Source organism: Eleginops maclovinus, chromosome 8, assembly GCF_036324505.1.
Source record: "Eleginops maclovinus isolate JMC-PN-2008 ecotype Puerto Natales chromosome 8, JC_Emac_rtc_rv5, whole genome shotgun sequence".
Lineage (NCBI taxonomy): Eukaryota > Metazoa > Chordata > Actinopteri > Perciformes > Eleginopidae > Eleginops > Eleginops maclovinus.
The window spans coordinates 1,941,993-1,964,585 of NC_086356.1; the positions used below are offsets into that span (position 1 = coordinate 1,941,993).

The 22,593-nt window shown below is 41.1% G+C and overlaps 2 protein-coding genes across 3 annotated transcripts; one reads left to right on the forward strand and one right to left on the reverse strand.

Annotated features, from left to right (window-relative positions):
- The first annotated feature begins 290 nt into the window (after positions 1–290).
- On the forward strand, positions 291–18,139 carry LOC134868647 (prostaglandin G/H synthase 1-like). 2 transcript variants are annotated; one of them, XM_063889924.1, is made up of 11 exons: positions 291–1,207; positions 1,282–1,365; positions 5,572–5,688; positions 7,664–7,804; positions 7,884–8,027; positions 9,308–9,489; positions 11,470–11,553; positions 12,428–12,674; positions 15,960–16,246; positions 16,689–16,836; positions 17,520–18,139. In XM_063889924.1, exons 1-11 carry the CDS (start codon positions 1,201–1,203, stop codon positions 17,873–17,875), a joined length of 1,797 nt encoding a protein of 598 aa, XP_063745994.1. In that variant the 5' UTR covers positions 291–1,200; the 3' UTR covers positions 17,876–18,139. The 2 variants fall into 2 exon arrangements, with proteins under 2 accessions (XP_063745994.1, XP_063745995.1); XM_063889925.1 differs by lacking the exon at positions 5,572–5,688.
- Positions 18,140–19,702: 1,563 nt separating this feature from the next.
- Positions 19,703–21,339, reverse strand: cirbpb (cold inducible RNA binding protein b). Its single transcript, XM_063888852.1, has one exon. The coding sequence runs from the start codon at positions 21,181–21,183 to the stop codon at positions 20,635–20,637; it is 549 nt and encodes a 182-aa protein (XP_063744922.1). The 5' UTR covers positions 21,184–21,339; the 3' UTR covers positions 19,703–20,634.
- Positions 21,340–22,593: the final 1,254 nt, after the last annotated feature.

Consider the following 22,593-nt stretch of genomic DNA (forward strand, 5'->3'; position numbering starts at 1 on the left):
TGGGTTTGTGTCTTTTTGGGGTCAGTTTGCATCTCTCCCTAGTGTTTTTATGCCACTGTAATAATGTGTGTTACTTCCTGTTGTTTTCCCCCTCTTTGCATGTCTTTCCGCTACTCATTTGGTTGTTTTGCCCCTTATCCTAGTCGTAGTGACTCTGTTTGTGACTCTTTGCAGCTGGGCGTCTCGTCGAGTCCATTCAGGTTGATTTGACTGTTGTTATTGTGTCTCATTTTGCTCTTTTTCCTACTCGTCTTTTCGTAGATTTTATAGCTGTTGTTCATCTCGCTCAGTCTTTACGGTCTCTTTGTAGTCTTTGTCTGTTTATAGTCATTCTTATTTCTCTCTGGTGGTTTTGAGTCACATTTTGTTATTTTTGTGGTTGTTATGAGTCTCTTTGTGACTCTTTGCAGCTCATGTGCATCGCCACGGGTGGTTTTGGTCTCTGGTAATATTAGTCTCATTGAGCACTACTCTGGGTTATCTTTCCTCGTGGTTTCTAGTCTTTTTGTTGATCCTGCAGCTGTGGTGCATCTCGTTGAGTCTTTACGGTTTCTTTGTTGTCTTACTTTGTCTGTTTATAGTTATTATTTATCTGGTCCTTTTCGCCCCTTCTCCTATAGTTGTTATGAGTCTCTTTGTGACTTTTTGCAGCTGTTGTCCATCACCATGGGTGGTCCTGGTCTCTTCTTAGTGATATGTTGTCTCTTTGTGGTCATTTTGTGTCTCATAGTGCTCTTTTCTTTGGTTGTTTTGCCCCTTTTCCTAGTCGTTGTGAGTCTGTTAAAGTGACATTTTGCAGAGGAAGGCCAGTGAGTCTCTTTGGTGCTCGTTCATTAATGCGAAGTGGTCTCTTTTTAAAGTCTTAACTAGCCAAGAATCAGAGGCAGAAACTTGGGGAAATGTTTGAAACAGGCAGCTGCAGTGAGGGTTTGTGCACCAGCAGAGGGAGACGAGGAAGTGGAGCCTCCGGTTTAACGCTTGGTTGAGGTCTCGACCCACTTTCTCCTTTCTCTGTGGAACAGACAGCAGGTGAAGGCAGCTGCAGAGGTACTAACACACACACAGTAGGCAGACAGGAGGTGAACCTATTGGATTTCTGCTGTTTGGCTCCCGCTCTCCTCCTCACACCTCCCTGGATTTACACTTTTTCCTTCAGTTTTTTGAGTTGGAGGGACATTCTCCTGACCGGCGACTGCTGTAATGAGATGTGAGTAGATCTTGCTGCTGATTATTCCTTACTTTTCCTCTTCCCTGAACACTGAACACTGATTTCTGTTGCAGCCTCTGTCCTGGGATCAGTGTGTGTTCTGCTGTTGCTGCTCAGGGAGCATGCATGCCAGGGTGATGAGGTTACTTCCAACATAGGTGGGTGATTTATTTCTTCTAATCTGAGTTCTCACTGCTTTAACAGCAGGCAGGAAACGTATGAGTCAAAAGCCCCGCAGACCTGTGTGTTTTCCTTGTTTTGTCACGGCTTCAAAGTGAACACCGGGTGAAGTTGCCATTAGACCGTTAGACATTCCCGGACCCTGATAACAAAGACACGCTGTGGCAAGTCTGCTTGTGGGAAATGTTCCTACTTGAACAGGCTCCAAAAATAAGAGTATTTATCAGGCTTCGATGTTGGCACACTATTTTCTCCATTTACAAAAAGGAAAAGGCATTCTGGAGGACTGAGTATGGACGTTTTGCTGATGCATGTCAACTTGTTGCAGGATTACAATCTCCATCCCAGTCTCTAGAAGTCCACGCTTCAGCCTTTAAATGTTTATTGAGTCCAAAAATGAGATATAGTAAAGTATGACGTAAGACAGAGAGCTAAGAAGGAATTGGCTTCATTTCAGACGTTCAAAATAACTGTTTCTGCACTTTTTGCATTAAAACTACCATAAACATGCATTAAATATCAAAACCGGTCGACTAGTTTTCAACTTTTTAAAGAAATGCATGCATTCCTAGCAGTGAATTCCCTCAGAGTGTTCCTGCCTAGCCTGTATGACCACACACACATACTCCTTATATACACATAATAGTATCCTGCCCTCGGGCCAATATTTTCCGCTGTCTGTCTCAGGTGAGAAACACCTTTCCACTCCTTTTTTCCTGTCTTCCCATTCCTGCTTTTAAGGCTGAGTCTTCTGGATGAAATGCTGTCATGGTGCACGCACAGGCAGAGATTTGGTTTTAAGACGGATCGACTCACCTGAGAAACGAAACCTACTGCTCGGTGATGGTCGTACAATAAGCGTAATTTCCCCGCTCCCACGTGTGATATTTGACCTCCCTGTGACACTTTAAATTACACAGTGTGTGTGTGATGTTTACATAGCAGTGTGATGAGGTCCGTGTGTGTTGGCGATGCAGCTAGGAAACAGAGGGGTGAGCTGGGGGTTTCGGGGCTGCGTGGGCAGGGGGAGGCATGTTTCCACATGTGCCGGGAAATGGGTTTTTCTACTTGGAAATGGTGCGGCCTCTCTCGCGGTTCAGTTGACGTGTTTATGTTTACTGCAACACCCTGAAACGTGTCTGCACGATGCTGAGTGGATATCAATCCGTGCGTGTATCTCAGGGTGATGCAGGAATGTGTGATACAAACAACTTATCTGCCGTCATGCGCAAAGACATTTCAACATAGGTGCCTTTTTTATCTTGTCGAGGCATATGTTAGACAAAGGCCTTTTCATCTGGGTTCACTTTCACTCCACTTAGGAAAACAATCATGAACATGATGAGACAGTTAGTACTATTACAGTCTACTGTGCGCTCCTTCATTTGGGATTTGTTGTTTCCCGTTTACTGTGGTGTGTGTTTAAGGGTTTTAGTGCATGTAAATGGTTAGTTATCTTCTGGAACATAGTGACATCGCTACGTAACACTTGCGCATCTATTGGCTAACGTTTCAACACATTGAACGTAATAGGCTAAGGGGCGGGACATCTCTAAGAGGTTGACCAATCACAACAGAGCTAGCCAGATAACAGAGTCACTACCTACTGATATACACCTGAACATCAGCAGGAGAGGACTCTTTAAAGTAGAGACACTACATACTGATATACACCTGAACATCAGCAGGAGAGGACTCTTTAAAGTAGAGACTCTACATACTGATATACACCTGAACATCAGCAGGAGAGGACTCTTTAAAGTAGAGACTCTACATACTGATATACACCTGAACATCAGCAGGAGAGGACTCTTTAAAGTAGAGACTCTACATACTGATATACACCTGAACATCAGCAGGAGAGGACTCTTTAAAGTAGAGACTCTACATACTGATATACACCTGAACATCAGCAGGAGAGGACTCTTTAAAGTAGAGACTCTACATACTGATATACACCTGAACATCAGCAGGAGAGGACTCTTTAAAGTAGAGACTCTACATACTGATATACACCTGAACATCAGCAGGAGAGGACTCTTTAAAGTAGAGACACTACATACTGATATACACCTGAACATCAGCAGGAGAGGACTCTTTAAAGTAGAGACTCTACATACTGATATACACCTGAACATCAGCAGGAGAGGACTCTTTAAAGTAGAGACACTACATACTGATATACACCTGAACATCAGCAGGAGAGGACTCTTTAAAGTAGAGACTCTACATACTGATATACACCTGAACATCAGCAGGAGAGGACTCTTTAAAGTAGAGACACTACATACTGATATACACCTGAACATCAGCAGGAGAGGACTCTTTAAAGTAGAGACACTACATACTGATATACACCTGAACATCAGCAGGAGAGGACTCTTTGAAGTAGAGACACTACATACTGATATACACCTGAACATCAGCAGGAGAGGACTCTTTAAAGTAGAGACACTACATACTGATATACACCTGAACATCAGCAGGAGAGGACTCTTTAAAGTAGAGACTCTACATACTGATATACACCTGAACATCAGCAGGAGAGGACTCTTTAAAGTAGAGACTCTACATACTGATATACACCTGAACATCAGCAGGAGAGGACTCTTTAAAGTAGAGACTCTACATACTGATATACACCTGAACATCAGCAGGAGAGGACTCTTTAAAGTAGAGACACTACATACTGATATACACCTGAACATCAGCAGGAGAGGACTCTTTAAAGTAGAGACTCTACATACTGATATACACCTGAACATCAGCAGGAGATGACTCTTTAAAGTAGAGACACTATATACTGATATACACCTGAACATCAGCAGGAGAGGACTCTTTAAAGTAGAGACACTACATACTGATATACACCTGAACATCAGCAGGAGAGGACTCTTTAAAGTAGAGACTCTACATACTGATATACACCTGAACATCAGCAGGAGAGGACTCTTTAAAGTAGAGACTCTACATACTGATATACACCTGAACATCAGCAGGAGAGGACTCTTTAAAGTAGAGACACTACATACTGATATACACCTGAACATCAGCAGGAGAGGACTCTTTAAAGTAGAGACTCTACATACTGATATACACCTGAACATCAGCAGGAGAGGACTCTTTAAAGTAGAGACACTACATACTGATATACACCTGAACGTCATCAGGAGAGGACTCTTTAAAGTAGAGACGCTACATACTGATATACACCTGAACATCAGCAGGAGAGGACTCTTTAAAGTAGAGACACTACATACTGATATACACCTGAACATCAGCAGGAGAGGACTCTTTAAAGTAGAGACTCTACATACTGATATACACCTGAACATCAGCAGGAGAGGACTCTTTAAAGTAGAGACTCTACATACTGATATACACCTGAACATCAGCAGGAGAGGACTCTTTAAAGTAGAGACACTACATACTGATATACACCTGAACATCAGCAGGAGAGGACTCTTTAAAGTAGAGACACTACATACTGATATACACCTGAACATCAGCAGGAGAGGACTCTTTAAAGTAGAGACACTACATACTGATATACACCTGAACATCAGCAGGAGAGGACTCTTTAAAGTAGAGACTCTACATACTGATATACACCTGAACATCAGCAGGAGAGGACTCTTTAAAGTAGAGACTCTACATACTGATATACACCTGAACATCAGCAGGAGAGGACTCTTTAAAGTCATTTTTTCTTCAACGCTGAACTTGCTTTCTGTAGAAAGGTGTAAGAAACTGTTGGAAAATTCTCAGGAAAAACAGCCGAGTAATAAAACAGTCTTTGCAATAACTAGCGTGGGAATGAGCGCTCCTTCCATCTCGTTCCTGCAGAAAGAACTCTCTTATTTTTAAGTTATTTTTTGGGGGCTTTTTGCCTGTAATGGGATAGGACGGTGGAGAGTGTACGGTACAGGTGCCCCAGCCAGTTGCTGAAAGCACTATCTTAAGATAACAGCTTTATCGTCGCTTTCTTCAAGATACCAACAGCATGAAAGGTAGGACCTGCACTTACTACCTGACTGTGATAACAGATGTTTTTCAAATTGGTGCCAGACGTCACTTCCTGTGGCTCATTAAGGAAAGGATCCACGTTTACCCACATGTTTTATCACTTTGCATTTTTCTAGTTTATGTCATGTTCCTCACATTCTTCTGCTTGTTTCCCCCAGTCAACCCGTGCTGTTATTTCCCCTGTCAGCACTGGGGTGTGTGTGTGCGGTTTGGCGAGGACAAGTATGAGTGTGACTGCACATTCACCGGATACTACGGAGTAAACTGCACCGTCCGTAAGTCCTGGAATATTATCTGCTACAAGTATTGTATCCTCAATATCAGAGCTGCAACTAACTCCTTCAGTAGATTAGTGTCTATAAAGGGTCCGAGGTGAAGCCCTCAAAAGATCTGTCAGTCCAAAACACCAAGATATTAGTTTAACGTGATGGAAAATGATAGCAAAAGAAGGGAACGTCTTTATTTTAGAAGCTCGTAACATCCTTTTCTACCTATTCTGCATGAAGAACTACCATACAAATGAATGAAATACTGTTAAATAGACTTTTATATGAAAGTATGAGTGAGTGCAACCTCACCGAGAACTAGGAGCAAACTGCCCCGTCTGTAAGTCCTGGAATATTATCTATTACAAGAAGTATAGAGCTAAAACCAACTCATTTAGTAGAGAAGTGTCTATGAAATGTCAGGAATAAATGCATAAATCTCCATCCCTGTTTCTAAAAGTCCAAGGTGATGATTTAACGTGATATACGCCAGAGAAAAGGCAGGGAATGTCTTTATTTCAGAGGCTCAAAACAACATTTTTACACTGAATTAAATGTCCTGCAGCCTCACCGGGAGCTACGGAGCAAACTGTCCCGTCCGTAAGTCCGGAGAGAAGTTTTCATATCCTGCCTTTTATTGCACTTCCTGCAGAATCTGAAATATTCAGTGGTGTCTTTGTACACAGGATGAAAGGAGTAGATAAAAAAAGGCTTTTCTTTGATGTTGTTGTTGTTTTTGTTAAATCCGGAAATAGTGCAACATATCTTCCGGCTCATCAGTTAGGACTTCTTGTCTAGACCTAAATATTTGGGGAAGAATTGGAGGAACTGCCAGAGACAGTCCAGCTGGATCAGAGAGGATCTGATTCACTGGAGCTCCATCCATCTCTGTGGCTCTGCTTCTCATTAACGAGGAAACGTCACACACTGTGGCTCTTAATCACATCTGACAGTTATGCAGTTACATCACGCTCTCCTGGCATCAAATAATAATGAGGCATGGCTGTGATTGCGCAGAGAGAGAGAGAGACAAAGGGAGACGAGTGGGAGGAGAAGGCCAGCAGAGTCAAACAGGAGAAGAGCAAATGGGTTCGAGTGAAAACATTTACTTCCAATATGGTTTTTTTTCTTACGTGTAGGGACAAGTAAAGAAATGCTGATGTCATTAATCCAAAGCCTTCAGCAGATAGAGAGACAACGCCAGGAGTGATTGTGACGAACCCTCCTCCTCATTATTTACCACATGATTGAAGAAGCAGACTGGCACGAGTAAATTCATATATAATATAATATATGCATAATAAATTAAGATAAATAGGCAGAAAATGTTAAGTATTTACAGTTTTATAATAAGATTCCAACAAAGCCCGTAAGATAACATTAATTAGTGCCAGTTGCACCTTCATGAGCCTTTAACACATCTGGAACTCTATGCCAAAGATTGTTCGGATTACCCTAAAGTGATGGAGGCTGTGTGAAAAGTTTTATAGCACGGCTCAAAACTGTCTTGTTGTTTTTTCCCCTTAACTTATAGGTTATGCGTTCTAATTTCACTGTATTATTGCCTTTGTTTAATTACAAATTATTATTAATTATTATTATAATTGTTTTATTTCATTTAATATTTTTAGTTTGTTTCTTTTTTCTTGAATGTCCTTTTTTAAATGTTATTTAATGTATTGTTTATTCATTTTATTTTATTACAAAGCTACATTTGGTGTACAAACAGTGCTCTATAAATACCGTGTACTGTTAGTGTAACCCAACTTTAACACATATCCGGTTGCATTAGCACAGACTCTTTGACACACAGTCAGCACGGAGCCTCTAAAACTCCTCGCCTGATCCTGAAATTCTTGGAGCCGGTTTTAAAACGAAGGCCATGCTTGGTCTGTGACATAAGGCTTTCTGTTATCCCGAGTGAATTCCCAGCAGCTCTGACTTCCAGTAAGAGACCCAGATTTTTCCTCCCTTTTTTTTCCAGCCGAGTTTTGGACCAGAGTTCATCAGTTCCTCAAACCCAGTCCAGATGCGCTGCATTACATCCTCACACACTTCCAGTGGCTGTGGGACGTCATCAACTCCACCTTCCTGAGGGACGTGCTCATGCGGGTCGTCCTCACAGGTGCACATCAGCTGTTCGTTCATTCATTCAGAACCGTCACGTCTCTGTATCTTATATATATATACTTCTTTATTTACAGTGAGGTCCAACCTGATCCCCAGCCCCCCCACATACAACTCTAAATATGGCTACCTCAGCTGGGAGTCCTACTACAATTTGAGCTACTACACCCGGATACTTCCTCCAGTGCCAGAGGACTGCCCCACACCTCTGGGGGTGAAAGGTGAGACACTCATTCATGTTTTCTTGAAGCATCTGTTAGGTTTTGAATAATTAGTTGTCTTTTTTTCGTCCATTTTTTGTTTATGATTGCCCTTATTTAAAAGCATTGTTTATTTATTTGATTTCCTTATTATAATTTTATTATTTATTAAATATATTATATTTGATTTATTATTATTTATTTATTTCATATTTTTCTGATTTATAAAAAATACATTTTGAACTAAAACGTAGATTTTTTCTGACAATTTAGCTTTTTTTTTCAATCAGAAATATGCAAATATTAATTGATTTGCTCCTGATTTCATAAAAAGGATTACTGGTGGGTGTTGCAGGGACTGTGATGAGTAGCATGAAGTACAAATACACAGGTATACTACACATACTTTCAACGGATACTGAAGTACAGTTCATTGTGGATGCAAAAAGGCAAGAGAAAATAATAAATAACAATGACAACACATTAAGAACATTAAGAACAATAAAGACAAATAAATACTTTATAAAAGCCATGAGTCTGAAAACATACAGTAAATAAATATGAATTATACTCTTATTTTGACCAAGGTAAGCAAGTGGTTATTCCTTTGCTCGTGATTCCGAGGAAAGGATGATGTGCAGGATGGATGTGATAAATGCAAATAAAGATCCCACTGTTTTTATTGCACAACATAGAAATGCACAGTGAAAACACAGGTACCTTAAGGAGATACCGGAGAGCAGTACAGTGCGGGGGCCAAAGGTAAAAGAGATTGGTCTTAAATGGAGAAAATACAAATAGATCGTGGTCTAGAACTTCATATATGCATACATTCATGTAAGTATAAATCCATACAGTATAAAATGAAGAACAGTGCTTGAGATGAAGACTGCTAACAATCTGTGACGTCATAAAGGATATCTATTGCAGACATGGATTTAGAGTTCCACAGTTGTGTATATTATTGCAGTGTTTGATTCTACATTCTGTTGATGTCATTTTATTGTATATTTTGAATTCCTGAAACTTCCTTGCACCCTCTGCTCTTGAACTGCTTCATGTCTTAAGTGTATTGCACGTTGCACAGCTGGAGGACACCAGGACTTCCCTGCAGCTGCTTCCTGTCTGTGCTTCCAGCCTGTAAAGCGCTCTGCACAGCGGCATGCACGTTGCTGACCTTGGAGCGCTCGGAGGTGCAGCGCCGTGTTCTCACAGACGCGCTGCTCCAGTGTTATGACTAGAGGCGTGGTGTATCTGCAGTCTGCCCTGTGCCCTGTGTGACGCCGTGTGTTTCTGCCCAGGCAAGGCTGAGCTCCCTGACCCTGAGCTGCTGGTGGAGCGGCTGCTGAGGAGGCGGACGTTCAGGCCCGACCCGCAGGGATCCAACCTCATGTTCGCCTTCTTCGCTCAGCACTTCACACACCAGTTCTTCAAGACCTACAACCGCATGGGCCTGGGCTTCACCAAGGCTCTAGCTCACGGGGTTAGTGTGTTCACAGCTTTGGTGCATTCAGATCAGAACCAGAACCAGAGCTAGTTTTATTACCATGTAGGTTACACACAGGAGGAAAATGGTTTGGTTTAAATGACGCATTCAGAGACAGAGAAGGAGTACAGATTAAAATAAAGAGAATATTTGCACACAATAAAATAAAGTGAGGAAATAAAATACACAGCCCCGGAAAAAATAAGAGACCACTTCATCAGTTTCTGTTGTTTTATTTTTAGAGGTACGTCTTTGAGGTTCTTTAGTGATATTCTATAAACTACTGGCATTTTCCTCTGTGTTGGAATTCAACACACACTGGAATGGCTGCCACACATGTAGAGATACAGATTTAAGAGAAAGTGGAGTGGTCTCTTAATTTCTCTATTTTCAGATGTTGTTAAGTGTTTATTTATTTATGCTTACTTTTATTTCTAATTATGTGCAATACTTTCAAGCTACTGCAACAAAACCATTTCCCAATTTGTGATTCATAAAATATACCTTATATAATATATCTAATTTACTGTATTCAAAGAGGAGCTGTGCAGAAGTGTGCAACATGTGCTGCAGGATTCACTTTCGGGCCAAAAAAGTTCTGCCAGGATAACTTTTTTAATTCCTTGCATTTTCTCCCTGCGTAATCGTTGCAAAATATAAAAAATACAGGTGATTGTTCCTCCATATTTATCTACTTACTCCGCCTGGCAACTCACTTTAAAAAGGTAAAGGAAAGTCATATAAAAAATGGGTTTTAGTAAAAGAATTGTAACCACAAACACAAAAATACCAATAAAATAGAGTCAAGAACTGCATGGATTTTAACGGTGCACACAAATACACAGTACCCAGTGAAAATCAGAACATAGTGCACTGTTACGCCCGACCCCTAGGTGGCCCTATGGAGCAATACGTGCCACCACTGATCCAAACACAACACAGAAGACCCCTTAAAAATAATCAAATCCACAGGGAAATATACTAATATCCATCCTGGGATGAGAGGCAGAAACACAGCAGTGAACTGGAGCTTTAACCTGGGTAGCGGAACGAGAGGGGAAAGGAACAGCCAGAACAAGTACAAGAAAAGAGAGTGTTTTGATCACAGGAAAGCCCTGATGGTCTGTCAAAGTAAGATAAGCGGGGGTTTCCAGGCAGAGGAACATTTTATCTTGACTGCAAATGATTTTCCTCCAGTTTTTCAACAGTGGAAAGTATTTAAATACTCTCAATGTATTCCACATGTGTATATATTTCACATCCTTAAACCTTTACTGTTGTTATTGTAAATATTCTTCTCTCTTTTTGCACTCTTTTATTTATCTTATTCGCACCATGTATGCTGAGTTGTTGGAGGAGCATGGGACATAAGGTTTTCATTGCCAACATATACGTTGTATATGCTGTGCATATGACCAGTAAAACCTTGAAATGTCTTTAGAGCATCACCGTGTCCTCCATCAGAGCGTGAAACCCTTCTCTGAATCTGTAAAACAGGTGGGGAAGACAAAGTATGCGAGAGTGTGTTTTTGCAGGACTTATTCTGGCTGAAGTGCACCCTCACCTGAAGTTATTAATCGGTCCAAAAGCAGCAGCTAAATACTTTCCCAGCCAGAGGAAGACAGAAACGTGAGGTTGCATAACCTGCTAACACAACATGAAAAGCCCTTGAGATCTGAGTGCAGGGAGAAGTTGTATGGAACAGAACGTGAATCCTCTTAGTCCTACTTTAGAGAACTTTAGATGACTCAGACCATGACTCAGTAATGATATCCTTTCTTTGAGAAGCACTCCTCTTCCTGGAGCTCTCCTTGAATATGGCTCTGAGGTAATGGTAGGTTTGGGAGGCTTTCATCTGGGTGAGGCTAAGTGCTCAAGGCTTATGTGGATTTCCAATTAAATGTCCTCTCTTTGTGTTCATGCTCCGAATGAATGAACGGTTGCTTTTCTTTCTTCCTCTCGTGTCCTGACATACAGGTGGACGCCGGTCACGTTTACGGAGACAACCTCCAGCGTCAGCTGAGGCTCCGGCTGCACAGGGACGGAAAACTCAAGTATCAGGTGAGAGGGTCAGAGCATGAGCGCATCATAATCATTAAGATAAGAAGTACTTTAATAATCCCAAACTGGGAATTTGTTTTTGGTGCAATTAGAAATTAAAAAGTTCTAAAATACAAATAAAAATGAACTGGAATTAGAAAATATATATATATATAGTTATATATATGTATAGTGTATACAGTTGACTATGAAGATAAAGAATCTGACAAATAAACGTTGGAGTTCACACAATATGAAGCAGGATATTAAGAAAGCAATGAATGGAATATTAAAGAAGAGAGGAGCAAATCCTTCAGTCAGGACAGGAGCGATGTTGTGCATTCAGCCAAGTCTGTTGTCAATATATCAGTTATTTTATCAATTCCTTTCATCAGGTGTTGCCTCAGTCATTAACTAGGAAAAATGTGCCTGATATCGTAGATTTAATCATACTGAACGTCAACTACATATTAATTTAATTCCTGCAACTCAAGTAGTTAAAATACTTTTATGCCATGTCGGGGTAAGTGTTTACTAAATTGTATTTTTAGTCTAAGTTAGATTTTTTTGTAATTAGTTTTATTTAAATTTAAATTTGGCCTTTTCTTTAAAAAATAAACCTAATTTAATGGGTTTTTTAATACAACGTTAAACTGTGTGATGATGTTGTCCCTCTTTCCGGCTTTGCTGCAGTTTAGCTTCCAGCTCCAACACATTACATTGCATTTAGCTTATTAGAGTAAGTGCAATTAATCAATCAATCAATCAATCAATCAATCAATCAATCAAAATTCAGAACAGCACAAATCCCTACAGACCCCCAGCTGATTGCCTGTTGGGAAACACACGTTTTTTTTCCTGTAGTTTAAAATGACTGAGTTTGTTTCCGTATCAGTTAGTTGACGGCGAGATGTTCCCCCCCACGGTGGCGGATGCCCCCGTCAAGATGAGCTACCCCCCCGGGACGCCCCGTAATGCTCAGATGGCGATCGGACAGGAAGTGTTCGGGCTGCTTCCTGGTCTGGGGATGTTCGCGACGCTGTGGCTGAGGGAGCACAACCGGGTGTGTGACGTCCTGAAGACAGAGCATCCCACCTGGGGGGACGAGCAGCTGTTCCAGACCGCTCGCCTCATCATCATCGGTGAGATGGGACAGGTTTAAAGGAATAATGATAATCATATTGGGGACACGATCCTCCACTTTGGATTAGGATCATTTGTTACATGTATTTAATCCCTTTAGTTGCTAGGCAGATTAGGATTAATGACGGTAAGTATAATCAGCCCTTAAATCAGACTTTAGTTCACCTGCAGTAAATCCAGCAGCTACCCTGCAGTATACAAAGCCATTCAAACTAGCTGCACCTTTACCAGCTCTGAGAACACTTTAATGATCAATCATTATAAAACATATCAGAGATATTATTCTGAAATGGACCAATCAGACAATGACTACTTTTACTGTCGCTACTTTAAGTACATTTAGAGGAGAGTACTTTCTACTTTCACTGGAGGAACATTTAGAATACTTTCACTGTGACAGAGTATTCCTACACTCTGGTACTTCTACTTTACTCAAGTACAAGACCTGAGTACTTCTACTTTACTCAAGTACAAGACCTGAGTACTTCTACTTTACTCAAGTACAAGATCTGAGTACTTCTACTTTACTCAAGTACAAGACCTGAGTACTTCTACTTTTACTCAAGACCTGAGTACTTCTACTTTTACTCAAGTACAAGATCTGAGTACTTGTACTTTTCAACCTCTCCTATTTTTCTTGCTAAAGGTTAGAGAGGAAGATTTCTACCACCCTTTGAGCGTTTTAGTTTTACAGTAGTAGTTTTGGTTAGGGGCCGGTATAGTGTTCCAGGAGTATGTATTTTTGTATACAAACTAAATACAAGCAGTAAAAATTGTATTTATTCACTACAGAAGAAAAGACTCCAGATCGGAGCTGAGTTGTTTAATTGAAGTGGATCCAGGACCAAACTCAGATGGTGTTATTAGTATTGATTATTCCAGCAGAGGAGGCCCCATGAATAACATCAGGGCTGTCCTGTGAGCGGCTGCACAGCTCCATCTCCTGGACACCAGTGTTTGCCGTCAGACAGCTGATCATAATTCCTGCTGTTTGCTTTTTTGTTTCTGTGAATGTTGTGTAAACTCCTCCCTTTGAACTATCTCCTGTAGTGATGTATGCAGAGAAACAGGGGGGAGGGGGGGGGGGGACATAAGACATGTTAATTATATCAGATAACACCCGTATGATAATTGCCCCCCCGCGGCTCCTCTCTGTCTCTCAGGTCCTGGAGAACAGAAGGGAGCCCGACGTCAACAAAGCACTGAATGATATTTAAATGATTAATTTCCATGATAGATAACAAAGGGGTTTAATCAAGGGGTTTCAGGCGGGGAGGGGGGGGGGGGGACACGGTGTGAGAGAAACTTAGTAAAGTCTCTGCAGGACATTTGCATGCGTAAAAACCTCTCTCCTCCTGGGAAGGACAGAAAGTCTCTTCCAGTTTGATTTTACTTATGATTTATTACCTTTTGAGGTTTAAAAATCTCCTCGTAATTCAGACTGTTTTATCTTTTGACAGCATGTCCGCTGTAGAGGACGTCAGGACCCTTTCAGTGTGCAAACACAGCCAAAACCCAGAGAGGGAATTTAATATTATTAATGAAGCTTTAAAACAGACGACAGGACTCAGTGATACGAGTATTCCACAATCAAATATTTCCCCAATATAAGAATCAATTATGCTTTATTGCAGAGGAAGTACAAGTACTCAGATTTTGTTCTCGAGTAAAAGTAGAAGTACTCAGGTCTTGTACTTGAGTAAAGTAGAAGTACTCAGATCTTGTACTTGAGTAAAGTAGAAGTACTCAGATCTTGTACTTGAGTAAAGTAGAAGTACTCAGATCTTGTACTTGAGTAAAGTAGAAGTACTCAGATCTTGTACTTGAGTAAAGTAGAAGTACTCAGATCTGGTACTTGAGTTAAAGTAGAAGTACTCAGGTCTTGTACTTGAGTAAAAGTAGAAGTACTCAGACCTTATACTTGAGTAAAGTAGAAGTACTCAGATCTTGTACTTGAGTAAAGTAGAAGTACTCAGGTCTTGTACTTGAGTAAAGTAGAAGTACTCAGATCTTGTACTTGAGTAAAGTAGAAGTACTCAGGTCTTGTACTTGAGTAAAGTAGAAGTACTCAGGTCTTGTTCTTGAGTACAGTAGAAGTACTCAGGTCTTGTACTTGAGTAAAGTAGAAGTACCAGAGTGTAGGAATACTCTGTCACAGTAAAAGTATTCTAAATGTTCCTCCAGTGAAAGTAGAAAGTACTCTCCTCTAAATGTACTTAAAGTAGCGACAGTAAAAGTAGTCATTGTCTGATTGGTCCATTTCAGAATAATATCTCTGATATGTTTTATAATGATTGATCATTAAAGTGTTCTCAGAGCTGGTAAAGGTGCAGCTAGTTTGAATGGCTTTGTATACTGCAGGGTAGCTGCTGGATTTACTGCAGGTGAACTACAGTCTGATTTAAGGGAGATTATATTTACCATCATTAATCCTAATCTGCCTAGCAACTCAAGGTGATACATAAATGTAGTGGAGTAGAAGTGTAAGGTTGCATAAAATGGAAATACTCAAGTAAGTATCTGAAAAAGTGTACTTAAATACAGAGCTTGAGTTACTAAGTTACTTTCCACCTCTGCTTTAATGTCAGATCAAGCCTGAATGTGTCTTGCGTCACAGCAGCTCCATTTGCAGCATCTAACCAGGACAAATATTAAGACACAATAGAAGAACATTTAACACAACAACACAATGACTTAAAAAACCCTCAGACCCTGTTTTGTACGTCTGACCTGGGATTTAACTCTGTATTTAAGATTAGGTTTGACTGGTGCACAAAGTCCTTAAGTTTTGTGGGACCCTGTATTTGCGAGTTGATGGTTACAAATCAGACTCAATATGAGAGAAGCGTTTCTCTTTGTCAGCATCACATTACATTTATCCAAAGCGACTCAGAGAAAGTGCGAAAAAACAAAGAGAATGAAACTCTAACAACAAGCAAAGTGCAGATAGATTCACTTCAAGCAAGTCCTACCTCTGTAAGAGCTGGGGGGTGAGTTTCATGGCCTAAATTAACTCTCTGTTGTGCTTTTTTCTGTTGTGTTTTTTAGAATGTAATTGCCACGGTACAATGGAATAACATGCATTTTCAGTTTACAACAAAGACCTGCAGAGATTCTGCTGTCCTGGTGTCAGTGGGGAGCTCACTCAACCATTTAGGAGCCAGGATAGCAAACAGCACTCACACATTTACTCATAAGGTCTATTTCAGTTTGAGCGAGTTGTGCAGCTATTCAGTATGAAGCAGGTATGTTTGGTTTAATTTGACCCCCTGTGTGTCTGTCAGGTGAGACGATCCGGATCGTGATCGAGGAGTACGTGCAGCACCTCAGCGGATACCTGCTGCAGCTCAAGTTCGACCCGACCCTGCTGTACAAATCCAACTTCCAGTACGGGAACCGCATCTCCCTGGAGTTCACGCAGCTCTACCACTGGCACCCCCTCATGCCCGACAGCTTCCTGATCAGCGGAGACCAGGTGACCTACCCGCAGTTCCTCTTCAACACCTCCGTGCTCACACACTACGGCATCGAGAAGCTGGTGGACGCCTTCTCCCGACAGGTCGCCGGCCAGGTAAGGAACCACCCAAACATCCATCAAATCCTCTCATTGGCGACTGCATTGGTGGAGATAATCTGCAGTACTGCTCCCATTAGGATATTATATGATTTCTGCACAGCAAACATATAAACGGTATTCAAGATGAGGTTGTGTTTGTGGATGACTCATCATAAACTAAACATGAAGATTAATATGTATGTGCTGCAGCATATATCTGAGAATTGTGCATGCTATACCCATAAATAATGCTCAATAATCTGGGGAAACATACTTTCTGCAGCATACTGTGAATTCAAATTGCAGATTGAAGTGCATGTGTGGAAGAAGGTTATGGCTCTCATTTCTAAACCTGTTCTATGCATGTTTTAAATTGGATCATATGTGAATTACTGCCCTTTGAATGAGTCTAAATGAACTCTCTTGATACTTAATTTGTTGACCTTTCGTCCCACAGATCGGCGGGGGCCACAACATCAACCCTGTGGTGACTAAAGTGGCCGTGGGGACGATAAAGGAGTCGCGCCAGCTCCGCATGCAGTCCTTCAACGAGTACAGGAAGCGCTTTAACCTGAGGCCGTACACTTCCTTCAGAGAGTTCGCAGGTGAGAGGAACACACAGAATGAAGTCCTCCAGGAAGCAGCTCTCACTTTCACACGTCTACCTCAGCCTCTGACTACACATTAGCCTAAGTGGCACCTACTGCCTCTAAAGACCAGCCTCCAGCCAGACAAAGGACTGTGTTTCAAACTGGTAGCCCAAAGCGCTTCAGAGGAAAAATAAGAAAATGAGAATTAATTATTCAGGGCTAAAAATGAGAGGAAAATATATTAAAAATAAATAGAAAAATGTAAATAATAATAAATAAAAACAAATATTAAAGCTTAAAAGTGAAGGTTGTAAAATAACTCCAAATAAAAACAAATAAACTGTCAGTAATTTATTTTAAAACTCCAGAGAGAGATTTACATTTCAGAATAAGGAGGTTGCGAGATTTAGTTTAAGGGAATAAAAACAGAAGTGATTTTATTAAATTATGTTAAAGACAAGAGCTTGAGGACCGTAGTGATCTGCAGGAAATACACATGAAGAACATCTCTCATTTATGGAGGAGAAAAGTGGTTTAAAGCTTTATAAACAAGTGAAATAAAAAGTAAAAGACACGAGGAGGCGAGCAGTTTCTGCATTTCCCTACTATTTAGACTTGATGTAGTGTCAGTGGACCCCTCAGAGATACAGTAGTCCCCCGTTGATGTCCTCTCTAACTCTGCCATCATGTGATTTCAGCTAACGAGGAGATAGCCCGCGAGCTCGAAGAATTTTACGGAGACATCGACGCTCTGGAGTTTTACCCCGGCCTGATGCTGGAGCGAACACGACCGGGGTCCATCTTTGGAGAGAGCATGGTGGAGATGGGGGCCCCCTTCTCCCTGAAAGGCCTGCTGGGAAACCCCATATGTTCTCCAAACTACTGGAAGCCCAGCACCTTCGGGGGCCATGTGGGCTTTGACATAGTGAACTCTGCCACGCTGAAGAAGCTGGTGTGTCTGAACACCCGGACGTGTCCGTACGTGGCATTCAGGATACCGACAGAGGAGGCGTCCCATGAAGGGGGCAGTAAAGCACGGACTGACGAGCTATGACTCCGAGCCTGAAGGTCTTTGTTTCAGATCCACTTATTTAAAAGAGGCTGCTGCTGACAGATCTTAAATGTAGCTCTGATTTAGAATATTTTCACCACTTTTCAAGCCCGTCAGACAGCCTGTGGCGGCTCACTTCACAACCAATTAAGCTGCTCCTTATTTAAGATTTTCAATGATAAAATAAACAAACAATAAAGGACCACACGGTCGAGAGAGAACGTGGGGACCTCGCTCACCCTGTTTGTCTTTCCACAAACGCTGACATACACAGTGCACTAACACAAACACAACAACCACCGCCCGGAAGTGTCCACATTTTGGGGGAAATAATAGCCCGTTCTCGATCTACCACACCCCTTTAACGCTGCTTTGCTTGTTCTGCTTGTTTGTGTTCTTGTTTTTATTCACTGACTGCTCACAATCACATGACAAAAACAACTGATCAAAAGCTGCAAAACCCCAGACACTCCTGTGACCTGCGTGGAGAAGTAACTGTTCTCTAATGACGTCTAAAGAGCGCACAGAAAACGTCTCGTTTCCTATAAAAAGCGGTGAAAATATTCTGAATAAATCGTGCACTTAACCTGATATTGTCTTTTTCTACATGGTTCTTTTTGAGGTGGCTAAGGAATATTTGGCACCCATCCGTTCACTGGTAGCGTTTACTGTAACACTAAGAACCAGCCTACAGAAGAACTGAAGCCTCCCTTCAAACAGTCTTTTTAGGATATAAATATTGTTTTCTGTTCGATGAATTGTTCCTGAAGTCAACATGTATGAACTTTCTGTAAATGTATTTTAAAGGAAGTGATTGCAATGCTATTTGAGGAAGAAAAAGTGGATTTTGAATAAAAATACTTGACTCCATTGTTTTGTTCTCCTCTAAATTACCGCCTCCGACCCGCTGCTCTCCCGTGGCTCCTTTGTTGCTTAAAGCTGAATACTAATACGTATTTAATATATGCACAGGGCTCAAAAACACATGAAACCAAAGTGTGTGACTTTAAGCACTAAGGTGAGCTAAGATACAGATCACTGATGCCAGGGATCCACTAGAAAACAAAAGCCCCTCATTCCTCATGTGCTTGTTTTAACTGATAACTCTCACAGGAGGAAGCAAGGCTAATGAAATGATTGGTATCATTTAACCTTATTTGAGAAAAATCTAAGGGGTTTTATTCCCCTTGTTGTAACGAGCATTTTGGGTCTAAAAAAGGTCTCAACAGAATTTGAGCGGACTAGACTTAACCTTTAAGATGCATTTGACCACCTCATGCACTAATTCCCATTAAAGTGTAATCCATTATCAATGCTTTGTATTTTAAACGTTAGAAGTCCCAGGGCCCATGTGACTGGTGAAATAGAGCCAAAGGTGTAAAATGCTGTCCCAAAGCAGTCGTTTAAAACCTAATATGCCATTAAATTACCCAGAGCCCACAGAGAACACGTGTGCTTTCAATTTCATATTTTAGTTTTAAGAGAACACCTTTATTTTGGCAGCATTGTTCCCTCTAAGTTATGGTTTGCTATTTTAGGAGAGCTTTGTTGGCACTGGTTGTAGTAAAGGTGCATTTTAGGTTAGCAGATTTACAAGTAAATTGAGACTTGGTTATTTACCTTTGATAGAATTTGAGCACCTATTGTTTTAGTTGAGTGATGTTGCACTAGTCTGAAAATATTTTGGATTTAATGGCATGCTATAATTCCACATTAAGGTTAAAGACCGTTTATTTTATCCACCATAAAATGTGTACCATTTGTAATTATTGAACCTATAATTAGATAAAACCAAGTAAATATAAGGAAAGACAATGAGGATTTAGAAAGTCTTAGTATAGAGTATCTTTATTTTTTTTCCACAGTATGTTTAATAGGCTCAATGAAGCCAAACTGACAAAGAAATTAAAAAACGGTTGATCATACAAAGAACAAAAAGTACAAAACCGATCCCGGTTGAGTTATTACTTTGGGGAAACGAAGTTACATTTTCGATCACTTAAACAAGATTAGTCCATTTTACAGCACATTTAAAATGCAGATGGTGAGCAGAGCACAGAGGAAAGGACAGACTGTTGCACGCTGCAGGATGCAACTTCAGGAACAGTCTTTTCGGATGTGTGGTTCAGTCTGGAAAATAAGGTTGGAAAAGTAACCGGGAATTTAGCATCAAACCCCCCAAAAGTCTGTTTCTAAGCTTAATCGGAAATCGTTCCTCTCAGTTTAAAATCTGGCAAGATGTGGTCGGCCATTGAGACTGAGAGGGGAATTCGGCAAAAAAAGGAAAAGCAGTCAAAGCGAACACTATTCAGAGTCGGGTATTTCAATACAAAAAGAACAAAATAAAAAAAGGAATCAAAAATCAGGAATCACGTGCTAAGTCTTTTAGCATTGCTAGCGGCTAATCAACGAGAAGCCACGTGGCGAGCCATTGTTCAGTCGCAAAAATGTGGACTTTCACAGAGCTATTCAGATTACAGATGCATGTTTTTAGTTTTAACAAAACGAACTTTTATTTCCAAATTAAGCAAAAAGAGTCTTGAACTTCTTAAATCGTAACATGGTTTTTGTTAAGGAATGAAAAAAACCTCATGGCTATATTCTTTTGTGCTAAAGATGCTCGAGCTAATACAACAGAACTACAAAACTAAGGTCAGCAAAAAACACGTGGACATTTTTTTTCTTCATCTGGAGGAGCCATCTTTGAAATACAGCCGGCCTGAAGTGATGATCTTGATACAGGGGGGGGGGGGGGGGATGCTTTATTCGTATCCATCGCGGTAAGATGAGCGGTCATTGTAGCCACCCTGGCCTCTGTTGTCTCTGTAGCCGCCGCCTCCTGAGTATCCGCCGCCGCCTCCGCTACCGCCGCCGGATCTGTATTGGCCACCACCGCCGGACCGTCCCTCGCCTCCGTAGCTTCTCTCGCCACCTCCGTAGCTTCTCTCACCGCCTCCGTAGCTTCTCTCACCGCCGCCATATCCGCCTCTTCCGCGGCCGAATCCGCCTCTTCCACGAGGGGCGCCGCCGCCACCGAATGATCCTCCCCTAGCACGGCCGCCTTTTCCCGCCTCATCGACGCGGATTGACCGGCCATCGAGGGTGGTTCCGTTCATGCCGTCCATCGCGTCTTTGGCATCCTCGGCGTTGTCGTACTTAACGAAGCCGAAACCGCGGGAATTCCCGGTCTCTTTGTCTCTGATCACGTCCACCTTCTCGATGGTGCCATATTTGCCGAAGGCCGAAGCCAGAGACTCCTCGTTGGTGTCGAAGCTGAGGCCACCGATGAACAGTTTCCCTTCGTCCGACATGTTCTTTGAGTAGTTTTGAGCTTTTCAGTAGTAGGAGACTATAGAATCTGAAAAGCGGGAGCTGCAGGAGGAGGACGCGGGTGGTAGTCGTAGAGACGGCTTAGGAATGAGACGCATGGAACGGACTCATCGATCTTTAAGGCCGCACTGAGGGCAATATCCGGTGACGGTACCACGTGGGATCCGCCCTGTATAGCCCCGCCCCTTCGGGGAAAAAGCGGGAATTAAATTCTAATGAGGGAAATTAAATCACAGATCAGGCACTGTTATATTTCAGTGTACGGGGGCTCTTTCATATGATTGTAGGTGTTATTTATTATTTTTTCCTCCATTTTATATTATTCTGAGGGATTTACAATGTGAATTATGACTGTTGTCTGATCCTCACTCGGGAACAGAAAGGTGGCGGTAATGTACCATTAAGATGGATGCAAACCGCCCCAAAGCTCGACAAAGAAGAAGAATAAGCACTGTAAGAAGTGAACGTTAACACATAAATATAACAAGCTGTTTCCAACAATACTCACAAAATGAAACATATTTCAAATGACACATATCTATCATACATTGTGACATTAACATTGCATTTTTTAGACGGATAAATCAGGGGGATAGGGGTCTTTGTTCGAGACAAATGTGTCTTATCGACAAACTCTCGCGAGATTTGACAACAAAGCCATTACGTTCGTCAAAGTGTGTCGACATTTTAAATCTAACGTTGCCCAACGTTTACAAATAACGCCCTTGCTTACTGCGTTTTGTATTTCTACAGATGTTCGTTATCTTCCTTGATGTATTATTTTAGCTATTTAAAATATAAATGCATAACACTAAGCTCACAGGAGACAGGAAATTATCTGGTACTATCCATCGAATTACATTGTCACAGTGTCCTCTAGTGTGGACGTTAGGAACTGCATATTAACGCTTATATAAAGTGTTTAAATATACATGAACATAACATCATACTTTATAATGATATAGACACGAAACTGTTCAAGTCATGGGCCGAAAGAGACATTTATTAAACATGGAAAATGTACTAATATTAGTTGATATGAATTCAAATAAAATGACACATTCATTTTATTCATTTCATTTCAAAGTCAACTACAGTACATCAACTACTCGATTTATCTAGAGTTGTATTTTTAACTTGGTGCCATATTGCTGTAGTTTTTGACTGTAGTATGGCATTATTTCGGAGCCAGTCCGTCTCTCCTTATGGATGTAAGATTTTCCCATTCGTAATATTCATTGAATGAAAAATGGTTTTTTTCTCCTAATTCACAGAAACTACAATGGTACTCCATCTGTTCTAAGGTATTTGTTTTCATTGTATATATTTTAGATGTATCTATAATAACACTACCACAAGAACCAGCTTTTCCTACGTCAATAGGATGAACC